Source organism: Podarcis bocagei (assembly GCF_964188305.1).
Source record: "Podarcis bocagei genome assembly, chromosome: 17".
NCBI classification, from domain to species: Eukaryota; Metazoa; Chordata; class Lepidosauria; order Squamata; family Lacertidae; genus Podarcis; species Podarcis bocagei.
Window position 1 is genome coordinate 38939778 of NC_138143.1, and position 22853 is coordinate 38962630.

The 22853-nt window shown below is 41.6% G+C and overlaps 1 protein-coding gene across 7 annotated transcripts in view; it reads right to left on the reverse strand.

Moving 5' to 3' along the window:
* Positions 1–2746: 2746 nt before the first annotated feature.
* The window catches only part of PCGF3 (polycomb group ring finger 3), a 52059-nt gene continuing 31952 nt past the window's right edge, over positions 2747–22853 (reverse strand). For 3 of the 7 annotated variants that reach the window (XM_081176925.1, XM_081176927.1, XM_081176928.1), the window contains 8 exons: positions 19561–19678; positions 16770–16866; positions 16396–16451; positions 14877–14987; positions 13197–13285; positions 11151–11288; positions 7287–7367; positions 2747–7059 (listed from right to left, as the gene is read on the reverse strand). In XM_081176925.1, coding sequence (XP_081033051.1) covers positions 7012–7059; positions 7287–7367; positions 11151–11288; positions 13197–13285; positions 14877–14987; positions 16396–16451; positions 16770–16866; positions 19561–19669 — 729 coding nt within the window. In that variant the 5' untranslated portion in view covers positions 19670–19678 and the 3' untranslated portion in view covers positions 2747–7011. Of the gene's footprint in view, positions 7060–7286; positions 7368–8848; positions 9014–11150; positions 11289–13196; positions 13286–14876; positions 14988–16395; positions 16452–16769; positions 16867–19560; positions 19960–20442; positions 20611–22853 lie in introns of those variants that run through there. The other 4 variants (XR_014003297.1, XM_081176926.1, XM_081176924.1 and 1 more) reach the window with 4 other exon arrangements.

Here is a 22853-nt window from a genome sequence, read left to right on the forward strand (position 1 = left end):
AGGGTCATCTAGTGCAACCCCCGGCAATGCAATCTCAACTAAAGCATCCATGACAGGTGACCATCCAACCTCTGCTTGAAAACCTCCAAGGAAGGAGAGTCCCAAAGGAGTCCATTCTACTGCTGAACAGCTCTTACTATCAGAAAGTTCTTTTTGATGTTTAGTCGAAATCTCCTTTCTTGTAACTTGAATCAATTGGTTTGAGTCTTACCCTCCGGAACAGGAAAAAACAACATACCCAACTGCCTGAACCATTCCTCTTGGTTTCCAGACCCTTCCTTGATCATCTTGGTTGCTCTTCTCTGCAAACATTCAAGCTTGTCAATATCCTTATTAAACTATGGTGCTGAGAACTGGACACATGCAGTGATGTTGGGACCAGAGGCAATATACCTCGGTTTTCGAATGTCTCCGTTCCAGAACATTTTGGTTTTTGAACGCTGTAAACCTGGAAGTAAATGCTTCGGTTTTCGAACATGCCTCGGAAGTTGAACATGCCACGCAGCTTCCACTGAGTGCAACAACCTGAATCCCAGCTGTCGACTATTGAGTTTTCGGTTTTCGAAATAGCTGTCGGCTATTGAGTTTCTGGTCTAGTTTCTACATACATTCGCCTCTGTCCTCCAGCCTGACAGGCAAGGGACATTATCAGAGCTTACTGAACACAAAACTGGCAATAGTCACACAAACCAAGCTTGCTGTCATTCTCAGGGGTGTGGATTTATCCTTCTGCGAGCTAAACATTCACGTTCTTGAAAAACAGGCCAAAAATAAAGCCTTTTTTTTTTTTTTTTTGCTTTTATTACAAGCATATAATATTAATTGGCAGAACACTGAATACAAGCTTCACTATCATAAAATCAAAACATTAAGCAATAATCCCCCCAAAGGCTTATCCAGACAAAAACTAGCCACCAATAGTACAAAAGTTACACAGCAACACAAAGCGTAAAAAAATTGTAAACTTTCAAATGAAACCAAGCCAAAAAATATGATTTATTTGTTTTTAATACGGCAAGAATTTTCAGTAACTTAATTATGCCACAAAGTGAGGATAAAGGCTTAAACGGTTGCACTGGCTTATTGTCCCATAACCCTAAATTTATCTCGTTGCAAGCGAATGGTATTCTTGACACTTGCCCTGTCACTTGGCTGTTATCGCTGCCTTTTTAAACAGGGCATTTTGCAATACCCGAAGCCCAGCAGGTGTGCACAGTGCACCTTAGGTAACTTTCCTCACCCAAGTAAATGTGCCCATTCACACAAAACATTAGGAGGAGGAAGACCCACTTGTAGCTTCGACAGGTTCAACGCTCATGGGCATTCGTAGAACTCCAGATAGGTGCAGTGATCAGAACAACACATTCAGCAACAGAACAAGGCCTGGAACCGAGATCTGCCACAGAGCTGCAAAACAGTAGGGTTAAGGGAACCAATTGCAGCAGAGGAGTAGGGTGGGAGAAAGTGCTTAACATTTCCTGCACCATTTCCCTCCTGCAACCTCCACTTGACCAAAGCCAGGGCTCCAGAAGCATGTTTGTAGGATTGTGGAGGCAAGTGGTCGGTAGGGGAAATGGTTAAGCAACACACACAAACACCCTGCTTCCTCTGCTGCAGATCTCCATCTTCTCTGCCAATTTGCAGCTGCTCAGCAGAAACCCTGGATAGCAAGGACCTGGTAACCCTGGCCTTTGTGAGTCACCTCCAGGGCACAATTTGTGCTCAACAAAGAGGGGAGGAATTCAAATGGCAGCAGCCAGTTTTTAGGGTTAGAAACCAATTCCCGGGGAATGTGCATTCAGCCACCACTTCCACTTAAAGCAGAAACTGCGTTTCTAAGCCAACAGTATGCATCTTGCTAAAAACGTTGCATTTCCTGTGCACATTTTGACTATAAGGTGAATACGTCCACTTGCAATTCTGGCATGCAATGGGGTCTGCCTGCGCACCTCATCTTTTTACATTTGAAATTGGAGGGCACGTGTATATATGTTAAGTTAAGGTATCACGTGAAGTGTTTAAAACTGGAGCAATTACCTGAGGAAATACAGAAACAGATTTTTTTCTGTAAAATACAGTTTTAACCGTCTGCAGTAAATGCATTTCTTATGTACTGGTTAAAATATAAAGTTATCAAAGTTATTGTGTAGATGTACAAACTGGTTGGCTTTCTCCTGTTGCATTTAAATTTACAGCTCAGTTTCAAATCATTGCAAATAGGCTATGCTAATAGAGTTGTCATCCACTGGAAAAGAAACAGGACAGTGAATCTCCCATGACTAATTAGATTGTTATGAAAACAATAAGAGCCAGATAAGCTTTCAAAAGGCTCAAATCCTACTGAGGGGGGAAAAATAGCACCATCATATTTTGAAGTCTGATATTTTAAAATGATTGCATTTCCCCTCCAAGGTTACAGTTTGCATCTGGAGCATTGCACAACCACTGAGAAATAAATATTTCCAGGTTAAATGGTATACAAATAAGAGAGAAATACCAGACATATTAATGGCACACAAAAAAAGATTCGGATAGGTTGCAAGTCTTGCCGATTTCTTCCACATTTTACATTTAAGAGTTTTTTTGCCAAATCTTTTTGTTAAAAAATATTGCTGACAGGTAGTTCTTTCACACAGACACAACTCCCAAATGTCACTCTTAAAAATCCCAGGAAGGAAGGGAAAACAAAAAACAGAAGAGCCCATTTGAATGTACACTTAAACCCACCTACATTCCTTTTCAGATCTGTGGTTAGTAGATGCTACATTTAAAATCTTAAAGGTATGCCTAACAGAAGCATGTTTCAAACCTATTGCACAAAAAGCATAAAGTAATGCTCTTTATCCATACAAAACAAAAACATACTAAAAAAAAAATCAAAGAAGGGGCCAAACTAAATATGTAGCTGCTGTCATACGTGATCACAGTTGTATCCTCCCCTCTTTACTGCTCCGTAATATCTAGTACAACTTACCTGTGCCTCATGTAAGAGCGTTCACCATTTCTCATATCATTGTCTGCCTCCGGAAGGGTGCAAAGAGATGCGAAATGGCAGGAGAGCACAAATAAGTAATCATAAACATTACGGAGGTGGGGAGAAGACTTGACACGCGGCTACCATTTTTGGTTGCAGCCACCCATTCAGCACATCATCCAGTCTGGCCCTCACAAAAAGAAGGAAGAAGCTTGTAAAAAACATCTCACAATTTCATTTTATATGCCCATAAATAAAGCTGGACCATCAAAACCAAAAAAATACTTAGATGGTAAAAAGTAAGATAGAATGCTTAAAATAGAATAAATAATTTTATAAAGTTAACTTTTAACCCCCCCTGCCCCAATCTTATTTAAAATTCAATATTATATATTCTGATTTCTCTATTTTAAAAGAAAATTATACCAAGTGAGAACATGAACCTGCGTTATGCTCGTCTCTTTTGTTGCTGAGGATAATGCAACAAGATAATTTCACTGCATTTATTTACCAGCGGTAAGCAGTCGTTTGAAAAAACAAAACAAAAAAAACCTCGAAAACCAACTTCACAGTAACTTTTATAGATCACTTAATTCAACCAAATTGTGTGGTCTGAGCCACTCAAGCTGAAAATGATTCCAAGACCTAAAGCCAGAAGATCAACAGAATGTTTTGCCAACATAATCATTGTGCAACCTGCCCCTTAAAAACTTCACAGAAGAGAGACAATTTCTATCACAAGGATCTGCTCTGTTGGTATTCACTGTGGTTGTGTTGTTTTTTTTTCCTGATAAAACAAGTCAGCTAAGTCTTTGGAACAAACACACCCCAAGGAACTGAGTTTCCACAGAAAAAAAAATGTATTCTAAGAAGCTGTTGAGAAAGAAAGAAAAAACCAAATATTTTCTGCCAAGGTTGTTTTCATCAGAGATAAATACTCGCTGAAGAGCAGCAAAACCAGCTTAGGTGTCAACTGCTGGGTTTGGTTCCATGCACCTGCCTAGATATATATTTAAATATATTTATATAGCACCGTATCAAATTCAAGTGATTCAAAAATTTGCTAGAAACTTAGCAATACAGATTCTGTAGACTGCTGCAGTCAAGAGTTGTGGGGGTGTAGTTTGCATCTTGATACTATTTAATCCCTCAGTTTTAAGTTACACAGGATAACATTTATATTCCGTATTTTAAGATGGCATTGGTCATACAATTCAGCTGTGTATCTAGTCTGAGGTAGACTGAATAGTTGTATATGGTCATTTAACCCTCTAAAAGATTAATTGAATCAAGTGGGCATTGGACAAGGCTCCAAGCTTAAGGCTCACTAAGCAATGTTAGCCAATATGTTTTCAGATAGCACCATATGGCCTGTGAAATTGGGGGAAACCTTAAAGTTAAGACTCTTCTTTTTCCAGGGGCCTCACACAGTCCCATATAGTCCTCCACACTCCACAAATCCATAGTCTTCCATTAACCAGTGCTTTCATTTTTAATATTGGAAGATACTTTCTGAACAATGGCAAGCAATAGCTTAACATGAAATGGGAAATTGCTTTTCACAGAAGTATGGCCTTATTAAGAAGTAGAAGCTACAAATTTAAGGGAAATTATCCAGTGGAAAATTCCCTGCGAACAGGATAAGTGCCCTTAATGGTTAGTGTAGTCTTTGTGGTGCCCATTCATTTCAACAGGGCTTGCCCTGGAAGATTTTCCAGCGAAAGAATGTCCAGTGCCGTCTACTGCTAAGCCAAATCTCATCTAGTCGTCTCAACATTTCCTACTTGCTCCCATTTCCCCTTCGTTCCTCTAATTGACTCCCTTGACTTCCACCTATTCAGATTTGCCATGATAAAATCTGAGGTAACGAAGGCCACACTGCTCACCTTAGAAAGATGGGCTCCTATCACACTGACAGGAGGAGCCAAAGGCATAGAGGAGGACAATGGCTGAAAGAAGCTGGGTGATGAACTTTAATTCTAGTTGATGACCATAGAAAAATCAGGACTAAGGAAGGAAATGACAATTCCTAACTGAAGAGGTGGGGGAGGTCTAGTGCTGCGAGAATCATCCATTCAAGAAGATGAGAACAGTATTTTAACTTGACTGTATGTTGTTAACATAGAGACTTGATCTCAATGTTATCCAGCAACTACCTGCTTTGGACTTCCGTTTGGTAAGGATTTGTTAAATGGTCCACATGTCATAATACACCACCCCCTTGTTGCACCTTATCTGGGCTTCTTCCACAAAGGAAAGTCATTAACCTGCACCCGTTATATAGAGCAAGAATGCTCAGAAAAACAAGTAGCAAAGATGGTCAAACTGCTATGGGCTAAGCATATTGGCTACTCAAGCATGTCTCCCTAAGTGGGGGAAAGCCTTTTACCAAGTCTGGGGAAACATCATCTCCCCCTCAACCTTCTTGCCGGTCTCTCTGAAACTCACCGCCTGTACATGACACTTATTCATTTGACCGCTCTGTGCTTCTCGTCAAGCCCAAATCCCACCAGCAGCGGGTTTATAAGCAACAGAGATAGGAGAAACCTAACTCAAGGCAGCGTACTGCAAAACGGCAAAACATCATGGAAAGTGATGTACCCTCTTCCCTACCAGTCCCTGGAACAAATACAAGTCGCAGCCAAACTGGTGCCTGGTGGCGGAATGGCAGGTTTGTGTACATGCAAAGAATACACATGCCTCTGTGCATGTATGTGCATGTGGGAGAGGGAAAACATGCCAGTATGTAGGGTTACGTGCAACAATGAGAGTATGCACACATGTTACTGGGTGCAGCCCAGACTGGACCATTTCAATGGCCCCCGATGAAAGGGCCTCGCGTGCCCTTGACCAATGAAGGCTAGCATGCAGTTTATCACACACCCACTTTGTGCGTGGTGCAAACTTGCAGAAGTCACATCCGAACGCAAACTTTAAAAATAAAAAATCTCAAGTTGCTTAAAGTGGAGCAGCATTTATCCTTTTTTAAGCTGTTCAATCCTCTATTGAGAGAGACAGTACTTACATAGTTTAGAGGGGCTAATGCATTCCTAGGGGGCTGGATTAAAAAATAAATAAAGATTTATAATTAAGGCCAGGAAGTACCACATTGCCATCTAAATCTGACCCCCATAAAGTTAATTCGGCAGAGAGTCAGGTGGACAGAACTGACTTACTAGGGAAACCAGAAAGAAAGTCAATGTACTAACGCATGTCGCCAAAGTGTGCTGTAGCATTAGTATGAGAGTGTTGTTCAAAAGGAACAAGACTGGAGTTCAAGTAGTTAAGGCTGCCAATGGCTTATTTCATTTACTGAAAGGCAAATCCCTCAGTCCAATATCAGCCCCAGCTCCGCATGATCTATGTTCTAAATGCTCAGCACTTTTGATGTGACTGATAAAACCACGATTGGAAACAACTGAAAGTCTTCCAATAACCTCATCCACTGCATCAGCAAAGGAACCAAGGAGAACAGTCTAGAACAGTGAAACGTAGGAAATTCACTGCCAGCCATTAGATCTTTGTCAATGTTAAATAATCTAGGAAGGGCTTACTAACAGACAAGATGGTCGTGAGGTATAAAGAGACAGAAAATCTTGCAAAAAAATGTGCCACATTTAAGTTACGTTGTGAAGCAACACAAAAGTGGCTTAGGGGCAACAAATTCAAAATTCATCTCCTTCACAACACTTTAAACCTATTTTGCGTCTTTGCAAGATGATGACCAAGAACTGAGCTACACACAGGGAACTGTGAAGTGTTTTCAATGTCTGTAAACTTCGTGCTGGTAGTGTCCTCTCGAGTTGCGATATCCTTTTTTTTTTTTTTTTTGTAGAAAAAAGTATAAATATTTTTCTGTCCAGAAAGTCAGGTTAATGCATCCCTCAGAGAAAGATTCAAGGTGATTGAACAGGAGAGCACGACTGTTCTCGGGAATGAATTCTGCTGGTCTGTGTCACGGGTCAATTGCGTGATGCACTAAGAAGGTGCCCGATGATAGTCTCTGCAAAAAACCGTCCAGAAGGACAAAATAGTTCTTACAGCAAGTCCATTTTGGGTCTGTAATGTAGCAGTAGAGGTGCTTTCTGAAAGATAAAATAATACACCTGCTTTTAGTAAATAGCTAATGCAATCAAAGTTTAGTGTAGAATGTAAGCAATTTATGTATCAAAATGGAAATTAATTTAAACCAATCATGGCCAACTTCTTTTGCATGTGTGTGTCGGGAGGAGGGTTTCCTCCCCAGTAAGTTTGTTTGGAGGCTTTAATCTCAAAAGTTAAATGCATCAAGTTAACCACAAATATAACATACCTTAAATCTCCATCTCGTAACAACTACAAATTTGAGAGTGTGGTCCTTGCCCAGAATTTCTTCATTGCATAATATATCCAGCTAATAAAAACAGAAGTATTTCATTTATTTATCAAACACAAATTGCCACAAATCCTGACACAATTTTAAACAGTTAAATTAAAGAAAATGCCGGTTTAAATGTAAACTGTAATCCCTTTGCAGGCAAAATAGATGCTGCTTCAAAGAATCCCTATAAGGATCTTCATAAGACAATTTGGAAGTCTTTTCCAATACAGTAAACCCATTTAGAGCTCAAACTCTAGGCCACGGGACAAATTACATAACAAGGATATGTCTCTATCTGTCTCTATCACTGAGCTTGCCAGGCTACACAGGGATAATATTTGGGCACCTACTGGGGTTGCAGGACTCAGGGCATAAACTGCAATCTATAGTCTCTGCTGGTGTGCAGAACAATAAAGGGATAGGTCACAATCTGTGTTGTGCTCTACAACAGACCAGAAGCTCTGCCCTTGTGGAAAATAAACTAAAGCCAGAGTGTGTGGAAGTTATCAAAATGAGCATGTGCAAAGTTCTGAGCGTGCCTGCTTGAAGCAACTGTGAAAGGAAGGGATGAGGGAGGTCTGAATGAAAAAGCAGATAAAAAGAGTGTCATTTTAGCTCCCAGACAGGATTCACTAGGAACAAAAAAGAAGTTTGCAGAAGTCACCAGTAAATACCCAATTGTCCAGGGGCAAACTAGACCATTACTAAGCATTTAACCCTATGTATGAAGCAGTTGATACGAAACAGCAACAAAAAAGGGAGGGGGAGGAAACTGGCAAATTGTGCCTCGTTAGATATTTGATGGCCAATTTTGATTGTCTGGCTGCCTTCATCAGAATCAGAGCGTCTCATACATCCATATCATGAATATTAAGATGTAAACTATTATATGGTCCCAAAACATCCAGCTTAAGATGTTTCAACGTAGGTCTGGTTATACCTTCTACTTTATCCTTCTGTCTGTCACTTTTGTCTGGCTTTTATTAGACCTGCAAGACCAGACACACAGGGCACACACACAATTCATATAGGGACCACCTCAGAAGTAGCCACCCAGCCACGGGGGAAATCTTGTTCAATAGGTTTATCCAACGTGAAGCAGGAAATCCATTCCCACATCCTAGGAGCTGATTGGACAAGCTCAGCCATGCACTTTCCCCTTGTCAGGTTACCTGCACCTCTCGCATCCACCATGATCTTGACTCCACCCTTAGAGGAGATGGATCTCAAGGGATGTCCAGAGCACTGCCTAGTCCTGTTCTGTTGGATGAGTTTTGGTTGGTAAGGCTCAAGGATGTGGACAAGATGCTTGGACTGGTCTGGGTGACCGCTTGCGCTCTGGACCCTTGCCCCTTGTGGCTGATTAAAACTAGCAGAGAAGGGGAAGCTGGCTGGACCAGGGAAGTGATTAATGCCTCCTTATGAGAGAAGGTGATCCCTGCCTGCTTGAAGGAGGCAGTGGTAAGACGACTCCTTAAGAAGCCCTCCCTGGATTCAAAAATCTATGCAATTACCGGCTAGTTGCCAATCTCCCCTTCCTGGGCAAGGTTCTTGAGCGGGTGGTTGCGGACCAGATCCAGGCACTTTTGGAGGAAACTGATTTTCTAGATCCATTTCAATTGGGGTTTAGGGCCCGATTTTGTCACAGAAACTGCTTTGGTCGCCCTGGATGATGACTTCTGTCAGGAGAGAGACAGGGGAAATGTGTCCCTGTTAATTCTCCCCAACCTCTCAGCAGCTTTCGATACCATCGAGCATGGTATCCTTCTGGAGCAACTGTCCGAGTTGGTGATGGGTGGTGGCACTGCTCTGCAGTGGTTCTGGTTCCCTCGCTGCGAGAAGTGAGGTTACAGGGCCTTCTCAGTAGTGGCGTCTGCCCTGTGGAACGCCCTCCCAGCAGATGTCAAGGCAATAAACAACTATTTTACTTTTAAAAGACAACCGAAGGCGGCCCTGTTTAGGGAAGCTTTTAATGTCTGGTGCTGTATTGTTTTTAATATTCAGTTGGAAGCCGCCCAGAGTGGCTGGGGAAACCCAGCCAGATGGGCGGGGTATAAATAATAAATTATATTATTATTATTATTATTATTATTATTATTATTATTATTATTATTATTATTATTATTATTATTATTCTGGTCACTGCTAGAGGGGGATGCTTGGAGAGTGCTCTTTGGTCCTGCAGACCCTTCAATGTGGGGTTCATCAGAGTTCAATTTTATCCCCTATGCTGTTTAACATGAAACCGCAGAGTGGGGCTATCCAGAATTTTAGAGTCCACTGTCGACAATATGCTGATGACACATGGCTCTGTTCTTCCTTTGAATCTGCAGGTGGAGCAGTGAATGTGCTGGACCCTCGTCTTGCCTTGGCAATGGACTGGATGAGAGCCAACAAACTGAGGCTCAATCCAAATAAGACTGACACACTGTTAGTGGTGTTTCCCTAGGCCAGATGGATGGGAGGTGGCCTGCTCCTGATGGGCTTACACTCCCTCTGAAAGAACAGGTATGTAGTTGTCATTTGAGGCTCAGGTGGCCTCGGTGGTGCGGAGTGCCTTCCATTAGCTTCAGTTGGTGACCCAACTGCTCCCCTACCTAGGCAGGGATAGTCTAACTTCTGTGGTCTATGCTCTGGTAACATCTAGGTTAGATTAGTGCAGCACAGTAGGGCTGCCTCTGAAGACAGTTCAGAAACTTCAGCTGGTGCAGAATTTGGTGGCCTGGTTTCTCAGTGAAGCAAGACGGTTTGAGCATATTACACCGACTGCACTGGTTGGCAATTAGTTTCCAGCCCCAATGCAAAGTGCTGGTTTTGATCTATGAAGCCTTAAACTGCTCAGGACTACAATATCTCAAGGACACCTCTCCCCATATGAACCAACTCAGACCCTGCCTCTTTGAATGCCCCCTCCACAAGAGATCTGGAGGGCAGCAACACAAGAATGGGCCTTTTCCATTCTTTCCTCGTTTGTGGGATGTTTTCCCCAGAGAGGCTCCATGGCCTTTTAAATGTGTTTGTGGGAGGAGGGTTATTGGTTTGTTTTCGTTCTTATTTTATTACGTATTTTGTCTTTTCGTGTATTTTTATGTTGCGAGCCACCTCGTGAACTTCAGATGAAGGTTGGCAAACAAATTTAATAAATAATAATTATAACAAGCTACGAAGCCACCTAAATTCTAGAGGGTGAGGTATCAAATTGTGGCATTCAGTTTGCACAACAGACTTCCACTCATGCAAACATTACTTCCCTTCTCCCCACCCCCCACAGCACTCTGTGTGCCCCTAAAATCTGCTCCACAAGTTTAGGGGACCTACTGGAGCTGATTTTTTTGTTTTTAAAGCACATTTCTAAGCTGCACAGTATGAATGAAAGCCTGAGGTTATCTCAGCTGTTTTTGCTTAAAAAAACTTGAAAAAGTAGAGAAGGCCTAGGACTTCAACAGTCAGGACAGGATGTCACTTAGTACAAACCTCTACCCCAAACCTCTTAACAGCCAAGTCTCCCTATAGATGCTAAAAAGAATGGTTCAAATGGAAATAGCAGGTGAAGGAAGAATAGTGAAATATGACTAATACCGAAAAGCTTCAGAACCAATTCTAAGAGAAAATGTCATTTGTTATACCTAACGGGACTATTTCAAGATACCAACACTTTCTATTCATCAAGCTATTTCTGTCTCAGGAAAAAAAACCAACCCTATCATTTGTAAAGTGATTTAAAAAAAAAAAATAGAACGAGTTGCAAGATCATTTTAAGAACACAACACAATCGTATGTTTGTTCTTGGTAAGGATAATTTTTTATAAAGTTTACCTCATTAAAAGAAGAAAGATTAAGCTTTTTGGCAATGAACTTCTTTAGATGTAAGACTGTAGCTTGTGCAGAGCAGCGAATCCATTTTCTCTTCAATCCGCGCAATTTGCTGCTGTTGCATTCTAAGCAGATGCTTACCTTTGGGGGGGAAACAAGCAGCCAATACAAGTTAATAGGGGTTCCCTTCTAAGTTCCCCTTGTTTCAGTGGCAAAAAGGTTGAGAAACTGAACTAAGCAAGGATTCATTTTACATAAAATGAAGGTACAAATAAATCAGCTGTAGAGCACATTCTTGGAACACCGGAGAGGTCCCAGTTTCCACCTCTGACATCTCTTGCTTTAGAAGAGTCAGGGAGCAGGTGATGACAGAGAGCTCAGTCTGAGAGCATGGAGAACCACAGCAAGGCGGAACAGTCAATGGTGGGATAGATGGAGAAACAGTCGAACCTCCCTATGTTGCTAGGGAGCTGCTACATCATGGATACCAACTGACAGGTACCTATGGAAATATGCAACTTCCACATATCAAAGAGTCATGCAAGAGATCTATACCTTCCAAGACCAGAACTGCTGTTCACCACCAAACTGGGACAGGTATGTGTTTTTGTTGGTGGAGGCGCCGCATATTGGAGGCAGCTTCACATGGTGATGTTGTTCAGGTGGTTCGGTGAAGACCGTGCTGGCCTCCTGCCTAGGTAAAGCACTGAATCTTTAGTTTTCCTCTACAGAAACCAAGAAGTTTCTTACACTGGGATGTGCAAATTCCATGACCAGCTTCTCTACATTTACCCACTCCCCTACGGTGTACTGCTAAATCCCTGTCCGTTTGGATCTATAACTCTTCCCAGGATTTCTAGCTGTCTTGTACATCTAAACAAAAAACAAACAAGAAATGGCCCTTCCAGTTCTACCTCTATGATCCATGGAGACAAAAACTGGAGTTGAGGGATTTGGCATTCAGCAAAATCCTAAGCATATGAGGCTGCCTTGTGATACCAGACTACTGCTCCATCTAGTCAACTGTTGTCTGTTCTGAGCAGCAGAGGTTATCCAAGGTCTCAGGAGGCTATCCTTCCTGCAACTGCTGCCCAACGATCTATTTCAGCAGGAGACGCAGGGGGTTAAACTCAAGACTTCCTGTGTGCAAAATGTGCTCTACTGGTGAGCTATGGCCTCTCCCAATTTCAAACACCAGAGATACGCGAAACAGTCACATCATTGCCTTCTTCAAAATGAACTCAAATAGCAAAATTATGAAATGCTTAAACAAAAAGATTCGTTGTTTTTCCTCGCAGTAGGAAATGCTGAATTTCATTAACAAGAAATGAAAGTTAGGGATGAAATAACAGTTTATCTAAGTGGCTACATTTTCACAGCTGCTGAAGCCAGGTGACAGATCAGCTGGCAGGAATAAACTACACATGTAGAAACAGTCCTAAAAGGCAGTGATTTGAAAAGCCAACTTCTAAAAAGCAGAAACAGAAACAGAATGTACAGAAGATTGCATCAATTATTCAACTGGTATATGGAGTTTTCGGAGCCACAACCAACCACACTAGGATGACAGAAAACAAAACCTGGCTACAGGTGATTGCAACGAAGGGTTCAACACTTTCAAAGAATCATAATACCCAGCAAGCATAGCCTGCTTTCGTTTTAGAAACTGAGTACTCACTTGATGAGAAACTTTTGAAACTCTGGGCAGTATCCAAATAAGTGCTCCAATAGCAAAAGGATTAATGTGTCTGCAATGGAACTTCGCCTCCTCTCCCCACATACCTTCCTGTGCCCTTCCCAAATTTGCTCTGGAAGATTGGGGGGAACCCGGAATACATGCAGGGGACACTGAGCAGATGGAAAGGTAGGGGAAATTCCACTGCGCAGCATCTTGTTGGACACCACTCTCTCTTAAAAATTAACACACCCATCGTAGCATCTCTAGCTACTCACTTCTTTGAAAAGGTACAACGTTATCTCCTAGCTGATTCTATCCTGAAACCAAAAGCTAAACATCTACTTAATTAAAAGGACATATTTAAACAGTACCTGCTCATCACTTCTATGATAATCATTATCTTCTTCCTGTTTCTCTTCCGACGTTTCTTTGTTTGTATTCTCATCTGCTTTTGTTTCCCCTTATGAAAAAAGCAGAGAGCATCTGTGACAAAGTTGAAGACTCTAAAGATATCAAATTCACATATGAAATAAATGCAAGACGTCCTCAGCCCTTTCAGATGTAGCTCTATCAGCTACAATAAATTCATTCATATTAAGAGCAATTCAAGCTACACATGGAAGACACTATGTGTCTAGTATGTCATGTAGTGCATCATGACAAACTCAGGCATTTGAAAGTTTTTTTTTTTTAAAAAAAAACTCTCAAGATTCTGATAGGTTATAAGATCTTTAGATAATTCCACCAACAACCTGACTGTGCTCTTTCTGCTTTTAATGAAAACAGTTTACCAGCAAAGCCACCAAAACTCAGACTTTTCATCCCAACATAACATTTACACATTCTTCTCGTTGCAACACCTCGGATATTTCAAAAGATCGGGCTGTAGGCTAAACTGCCCACAACTTCCACTTCCTGTTTCTGACTGAAACATCTGGAGATTTAAAATTAGAGTATACCAGAAAGAGAGAACAGGAAGCCTGAAAACAAATCTGGCCACAATTTGTCCCTGATCATAACCACTATCAGCTAATTTGTCCCCGGCAGAGATGTAGGCAAAGGACAATCAATCCCAAACACAAGGTTATATGGCACAGCCAATTTTACATTGGATTTATTTTAGAGCTTCCCAGTTAGTTAGATGTGGACAGCCAATTCTGCCCAACTGCCAGGAACCACACACACACCTGGCCCCTAATGCCTTGTACTTGTGTCGCATAAGAACATCCCACAAGGGAACTCCACTATACCCACATCAGATCTTTCTGCAGTCCTTTGCTCAGATGCACCAAGAGCATGTGGCATCCACTGGCACTAGGGCACTAATGGACACCCCCACACTACTGTCAAGACTAATATTAGGATACCACTTGTGTCTTTGAACCAGAAACACATTCCTTGCTCTGGATCCTGGGTGTTTTATTTCTTTAAAAAAATTTCTGCATTCTTGGCTGAGGCATCTGAAGTAGGTTCTTAACTACAGTGGCTCATGTCACAATTATGCCACTTAAGGACTGTAGCGTTCATTCTGCAACAGCAGAAAAATGTGCACCACTCAAATTCGCTTTGATGAAAGCAGCTCACAGTGAAGTGTATCACAGTGAAGTTGTTTTATTGCCTCTAAAGACTTAGAAATTGGCTATTGATCCAGCATCCTTAGTCAAAGCTGTAGTCATCTTTATAAACCACTAGGCATTCTGAATGCCTACATCGCAGAACCCATATATGTGCAGATGATGGGTCCACTTCCTATATTACACAAACAGGTGGACCATACAATAGCCAGTGGGGAAGATCATAGGTACCATCAATTGTGGAAAATGGCATGAATGTAAAATTTGTTGCGAATATATAGGTCAGGAGGCTGTAGCCTTCCAACTGCTTACTTGTGGGAAAATATCTATTTGTCCCACATTTCACAAGCAACAGCATACATATTCTTTAGGAAACAGAATATATTGGTAATAAACATATTATAAATCAATAAAGAATGTTCAAACAATTTCCTTTCGCAAGCACAGGTGTAGCAAATACATGCAATGTCTATTTACCATTACGGTGGGAATCTAAATGTTGCTTGGCTGAGCACGTCTCCCCTTTGATGTCACCTGGTACTTCCATGCCCAGTTTGTGGTAGAAATCCCTCTGCTTTCTCATTTCCGCTGTTTAACATTTTAAAACAGTGTCTTTAGCTAAGATCAGTGGACTTCATCAACTTAAGCAAACAATTTACTCCTCTCACACTTTCAGCAAAATGTATCAAGAGCACCCTCTAATGTCCGACAGCTTTTCTGTGACTCATTACACATCATCTTAATAAGATGAGATATTTCTTAAACGATTGAATGCTACTTTTGGATTTCAGTTTCTACTTTAAAATGGCCCAGCACTTGTTTCATGCACTTGTTAGTGACTCTTGGCAAAACTTAGGATTGAGGCGGGGACTCATGTTTTACAAACTGTGAAATAAAGTCTTTCCCACTCCCATGCCTGGTTCATTTATGAAATAATTTTCAGTCAAAAGTAATGATGGCATTACTGTACACACATCGTATGTATAAAGTATCCATATTAGTGAAACAGGCAACAGCAAAATCTAGGACTGCAAATTGCAGCATATCCACAAGGAATTTTATGTTAGTATGCATTGCAGGAAATGTAAGCAACTATGTGGATATTGACATTTACTGGTAATTTAGAAAGCCCGCTGGGAAATGTTAGAAATGCCTGAACCATGAGACTTGTTTCTGAAATTTACTCATGTGCTTCTTAGGTAAGTGTCCTTTATCAGTTATATGCTAGAAAAGGGGAATGACATTTAGACATTTAGGTGCCAGGAGAAAACATTCCTCTATAACCAGGCCTTTGGCTGATTAAAAAAATCTATGGTCTTCCAGATGTGTTTGTGGGAGGGGGACTATTGGTTTGCTTTTGTTTTTTGGTTATATATTTTGTGTTATATATTTTCAGGTGAAGGGTGGTTATATATATATTTAGCTAATAAATAAAATAAATTTCCCAAAGGCATTTAGTTATCCTGTCATTTCTCTCTGGGCCCATTCAAATATCAGTAAATACCAGTAAATATCCCCACTTGCTAAAATTTCTCACATTCACATGTGCAAATATAAGGCACCCACACTGCAATGAATTTTCCTGCCTACAGTATCTTGAGGGCCAAACTACATATTACATTGCTGCCTCTTGTCTGGAGCTTCCAACATAACTTTCTTTCTGTAAAATCAACCAAGAGATTAGTTTTCTCTTCTACAAGTTAACAGCAGCTCCGCAGAAGTGATCTGGCTTGGGGCCTCCCCTCTCTCCCAGTCCAAACTTGAAACCACCAAAACCATCCCAGTAACTTTTACAAGAATGGAGCTCCACTGTAACATGCCAATTGGCCCTTAGTTGCCAAAGCAACCCCATAAAAACAACCTAGAACTACATCATGCCATCCATTATTTCATGTTATTTTATTTTATTTTTAAATTGAACCATTACCTCCAAACACCACATTGAAAAGTTTTAATCATATGTAAATGTTTACCGAAGAGTATATTGTTCACTTACCTTCCTGAAGACCTGGAACAAGTTTGTAAACAATATCTTGCATTGTTCTGTCATGACTGGCCAAAAAGAGAGAGAAAATAACAAGAAGTAAATTTCACTATGAAGCACTTCCATGCTGAATTTGTATCGCTTAACACTGGATGGTGGGATGAGCATTGAAATTTCCCTTGGGATGAGCGCTGAAACATCAACTCATCCCTCACATAAAAGTAAAGTTAACGAAGGAAGGCTGGATGGCTCCCCATAATTTTCATTGTGCTATGCAGTCAAGTGATGTGCAGTCAAATTATGGACATGCATTTCTAAACCAGCCCACTGATGGAAAAGGCATACCTAGCAGATCTCTGTACATATTACCTTAAAACATTACTTACCCAATATATTGTAGTGGATGGCTCTGGTGTATAACTATCCTGCATGTGGGACAGGTGTTATTTTCTTCCAAATACTTTACCAAGCAACTCCTGCAGACTGTTTATAGAAGAAGAAGAAGAAGAGTTTGGATTTGATATCCCGCCTTTCACTCCCCTTCAGGAGTCTCAAAGCGGCTAACAATCTCCTTTCCCTTCCTCCCCCACAACAAACACTCTGTGAGGTGAGTGGGGCTGAGAGACTTCAAAGATAGAAAGATTTGGTTACTACCGTCCTAAGAACAAGCATGGATGTTGCAGATTTAACACTGTTCCCTTAAATCAGGGGTGGAGAACCTGCCCTCCACCCAGCCAGAGGGCCACATTCCCTTCGGGGCGACCTGCTGGGGGCCACATAGAGGATGTGGGTGGGCCAAGGCAAAAGTGAACAGAGCCATAAATGTGAACATCACCTTTGCCTAGTTTCTTCACACTCACACATTCCTCTCTATCCTCCATCCAAGCAAGTAAGCAGCATTATTGGGGTTCACTGGACACTTTCCAGCCAGTCAAAAAGCACTCAAGGGGGGGGGGGTGCAAAGCTGGGCCAGGGGCATGGCTCTCCAAGGTATGTGACCTAGAGAGATTTATGAGGGCCAGAGAGCCCTGGCAGGCTCCAAGCATTCGGCCTTCAAGCCTGAGGTTTTCCATCTCTGACTAGAACATTTCATTCTTTACGAAACTGCTTTCTCAATACAAAAAAAGTTAAATGTAATCTAAATGCATTATATATTTTAGCATCTATTTGTATTCACTTTCCAGCTTTAACTAAATAATGCCCAATAAGGATGTACTGTCTAACATACAAATGTTAAGGCATAAATTCAGGCACTGCCATTCATCTTCAGAGGGTAAAATTCAGAGGGTAAAATATAGATAAGAAAGATCAGAAGAGCAGCAATATAAAACTGGGAGGGGTTTTGTTTGCCTGCTTGCTTTTCTGGCATGTGTTTAGAATTCTAAACTGATTTAAATTTTAAAGTACACATTTATTTTTAGGTTGTTTGAATGCAGAATATGAAGTTATGAAAAGTTGTTTACTGCTTAAGAACAATATGGTCTTTAGAGTCAAACTGAGGTCTGAATACATAGGATGTTCCTTATAAACATATATTTATTACATATCTGACAGTGTGCCATCATTGATTTAGCGTTGTCCAAAGTTGAAATTGAGGTTATTTCAGTGACGTTAACAGCAGAGTTGTAGGTACAGCAAAAGGATACATAGAACACCCTTGCCTGCTTATATAGTCCGCTTGCATATAGCCAACTGCCCTACAATGGCTTTGAAACCTTGGCAATACTGGTGCCTGGCTTCTGCAGTTAAACAGTGCCATCTACATCTCACAAAAAATGATGCACATTTTAGCAGAAACAAGCTCAAGGTAGTGCTTAATAACAGCCAGGATGAGGCACTGTGAGCCTTTAGAGGGAAGCCTGGTTTGCAAGGAGGGAGGGCAGAGAGATATATGCAAAGCAATGAGGACCAATTGACATAACAAAGATTCACACCCACACGATTACCCAGCTATCCTATTGCATTAAAAGTCAACAGAAAGCATATGACTAAAATCATGGAAGAGAGACAGCAAGGTGAAAGTCCAGATAGACCAAGACGATGGTTCAGTTTTATTATTTATTAAAATATTTATTGCTCTCTTGCAAAGAGTAGAAGTTCCTTTGGAGGGAAAGGAAATGGGGAAAGAAGAGGAACTTCTGAGTAGAATAGGGGGGGAAAGTTCAGTGTTTTGGAAGAACTGTATAAATGGCAAATTCTATGAAGTTTAAATGCACTTATAAGCCATCACCTATCAAGGGGGGGGGGTCTTTCAAATGTCATAAGGACCTTAGCACTGAAATGGAATATGCCACAAGCACCCAAACTGGGGATGATTGTGACCTAACAAGGGGCAGGTGGCTACATGTTATGGCTACATAAGCAAGAGCTACAAACCTATCTTGTCTCCCTCTTGTCCAGAGTTATGCCTTGTACAGTTTCACACAACAGTTCCTAAAAGTCTTCAGTTTAGGTTTAAATTAGGAGTATTAATCTAAGGTTTACAAATTGGCACAGCAATCAACTCTTAATTTAGTATGTATCACATGAACTAAATCTCCATGTTTCTTTTTCTTTCAAATACCACTTGCAAAATATTTACAACCCCCCCCCATCCTTCCTTTTAGATCTTCACTACTGGTTCGTATGAGGGTAAGAAGAACCTGATTTACTGCCAGCAATAAACCTTGGATTATGTGCCGCTTCAAACATCATCACCGCCATCATTAATTCTCCAATACACCTTATGTTTCAAAAGAATCCTACTTTTCAGCATTCCTAAAAGCCTACCATAATATACCATTGCCCTCACCTTCAAAGTAAAGCAGAACATTACTTGGCATCATTCATTTACACTCTCCCCTACCACTAAAAGAAGGACCATAGCATATGCTTTGTATTCACATGAGAGTTAGCCTCAGGCTTACGGGGACCCCTGCTATGTCCTTCCCAGCAGAATGTAACATCTTATCCAGCCAGAATATGGATTTTATCTGTAATGAGAATCTGTCTTCACCCACGATCTGATCCTGGATGGGGGCGTGGGTGGAGAGAAGCTTGGTATTTGACATTTGACTCTGAAACATTACAGAGCTAGAAGAAGCAGGCAGAGAGGATGTGTCGAACAATGAAAAATACCCAACCCACTAATCTTACATCTGATGAAACATCACTATGGGTAGATATATTAATACTCACAGGTATGCAAGCATTCCGTTACAGTGGTAGCATCAATAAGATAACCATTGCAAAGGCGGCAGGTTATATGGGCATTGATGTCCCAAAGCTTAATCTTCCTCGTCAGCATCTTTGGTGTCTGCAAGAAAAACAGGGCCATCAGTTTTTCCAAGTGTGGATGTAAGTGGCCTTTGCAAATTTAAATATTTGACGTTCATGATAAGCCTGCAATACAGAGAGTGATTAGGTTTTTCAATGTAGCTTTCTTCCTAACAATATTTTACTTGAAAAGAAGGGTCCTGGTTTAAGAAAATGAGAATGAATATCCACTGAACTATCCAATCCAATTACTAAAGGCAAGTTCAAAATTTGGTATTCTAGACCTAATGCTGCAATATTTATTTGCAACTAAGTTTGTGACATTCTCATAGAATCATAGAATCATAGAGTTGGAAGAGACCACAAGGGCCATCAAGTCCAACCCCCTGCCAAGCAGGAAACACCATCAGAGCACTCCTGACATATGGTTGTCAAGCCTCTGCTTAAAGACCTCCAAAGAAGGAGACTCCACCACACTTCTACACAATCAGGTTTAACTGGGGCCTAGTTCTCAGAAGTAGCAGGTAAGGTTACTGGACTGCACCACTTCAGATTGCAGTTGGGGGCAGTGATGGAAGTATGGATTGTAGGATCCCAAATTAGAATGAATTACTAGCATAAATTTCAAACACTTCCAAAAATCCCCACGTTACTGGGTAGAGTCTCACATGATTCTATCACACAAACACACACCTGTATTTACACACACCTGGAGTCACAGTAGACAATTCTGAGCTAGGTGGGTCAACAGTCTGACTAAGTATAAGGAAGCTTCCTAGGTCATGATGTTGTAATGGAGCTTACCTCTGAGTAGGAATGTATACGATTGAACTGAGTAGGAATGTATACGATTGAACTGACCTTAGACTGATATAACCTGCAGCTGACTTCAGGTCAGTTAAAAAGCAGCATGATAGGAATCCAGTATCTAGGAATTTGGAGTCGCTCGGTCTGCAAGGAATTGTTGAAAGTCTGCCTCAGGGGACAGATGTTACATATTTTATTACCTTATGAATCAAAAGTCTGTGTAACTTTGGGGGTGGGGACTAATGTGTATGTTGGTAGCGTAAGACAATAAGGAATGGTTAGTCATCTTTCTTCTTTCAACTGGGGCCTTTGAACAGAAGTTAAACAAGTCTCCGTGTAATCTGTGTGTAATGCATGCATGTGCGCTTTCATCAAGAATAAATCCCTGAACCCTAAATTTGGAAGGGCTGGGGTAGGGGGACCCTGACAAAACAAACTGTTAAAATCTCTCAAGAACGTTATGAAAACACCCAAATTTGATGAGCGAGTTTGGCTCATACAAACTCAAAGTTCCCAGAAAGCAGCTGAAGTATGCCATACTAAAACTTATAAGTAGGATAAAAACACCTGCTCACATTTCCTCACTGGGAAAATCTGCACTGGAAAAAGAGGAGTATAGCATTAAATAATTAAAAATGGGGGGGGGGAGCTAGTTTCACCATCTGTTGCAATGGTATCCTACGCGGCAGGTGTCACCAAATTAACATGCTTTTCAGTGAGAACTGCTGAGACACTTTGGCTCGGAAAACATTTTAATTAATTTTTATTTTGGAACACATTTCATAATTTCATTGCAGTAAGGGTAATTCAATGTACTTGTGTCTTCAGATTACTTTAAGATAATGCTGCACTGACCATTTTCCTTTGCTTTTCTGATAAATGTACATGTCATTCAATAAAACTAGCTAGCAGGAGCCAAACTCAAGATTCTTAGGGGGGGGGGTTCTTTTTTATGATTAACTATTCTCTCCCCTCAAGAGGCCTTCTACAAATTATTGTGTAGATTGTTAGAAATGAATCATTCATATGTTTTTATGTCCGATGAAGGTATTGCATATCCATCAAAGCCAAACTTTCCAAGAGAAATCAGCATAGGCAATTCTCCATATGACAGGTCCTTAATGCTGGGGGAGGGGGGGGTTGTATGCCACAAAGTATGACTGATTCAACCGTCTTTCACCACCCCACTTTGCTATATATTAATACTGTGTCTTGCCTGAACTGTATTGCTTCCTCCCCACCCATCCCCATAGCCAGAGTAGCAAGAAACAGTGTGACTAGCCCAAGGTCACCCAGCAGCTGCATGTGGAGGAGCGAAGATGCGAACCCGGTTCACCAGATTACAAGTCCACTGCTCTTAACCACTACACCACACTGGCTCTCCATTTCATACACTGATACTGCTGGCCAAGCACTTCTGCCTTGCTGGTCACAGCCTGGACATATGGATCAAGACAAGCTCTTTGAGCACACACACAGTTCCACTGCAAACTCCCATGAAACAGGGAGACGGATGGCTCTCCCCCATGGCGGCACTCAGTCTTCTCTTACAAACACCAACTGTGCTTGAGGAGATGCAGGTACTATAGTCTGGCAGCAGATGCCTCTTGCTCTCCATGGGCCACTGCCCACAGGTAGCAAGCTTTCATTGGGCAGGCTTTCCCCACGGCCTACAAGGAATGGGGAATCCATTCCACGTAGGCCCCAAGGAAGAGCACCCCATGACCAGCAATCAGTATGCCCCTGCCTGTTCCCGGCCTACTTCTTCCAGCCACTCTTTGTTCTCAGTATCAACATGAAGTTGTGAGCCATGAGGGGCACCACAGCAGTTCCCTTGCTACTGAGCAACTGTCCAAGGCACAGCAGCCCTCCTGGAGGAACTGGTCATGCCACAGACCTTTCTTTTCAGGCTCTCTTCCATCCCAGGTGCTATTCACTACGATTTGGCTGCAATCCTAACCCCCTTTCCTCAGGGAAAGCCCCACTGAATTCAATTGGACTGACATCTGGTCAAGATTGTGCGCTCATGCTCTTTTACTGCCAGGAAGCGGTAAATCCCTCTCCCCGGTATGATCTACTTTCAGACCCCCTCCATGAGAATGCCACTTGTTCCGCCTGGCTTCATCTGCAACCTATGTGCTTCTGGCACATGTGACTGGGTCTCAATGCTGAGGGAAACCAATGTGTCACGGTGCATCTGTTTCCGGTCTGCTGCCAATAGGGAACTGCTGAGTAGTTTCTCTGGTGTTGCTCATCTTCTCCCTATTCCCCCTGGTGAGGTTCAAACTCCATTTTCCCCACCTTGTGCCCTATACAGTGAGCTAATGGAGGGCACTGTTGTCAGTGAGTGGTTGCAGTTTCCTTTGTCCTTTATCCTGGCACTTCCCTTTCCCTGCTTGGCAAAAGAC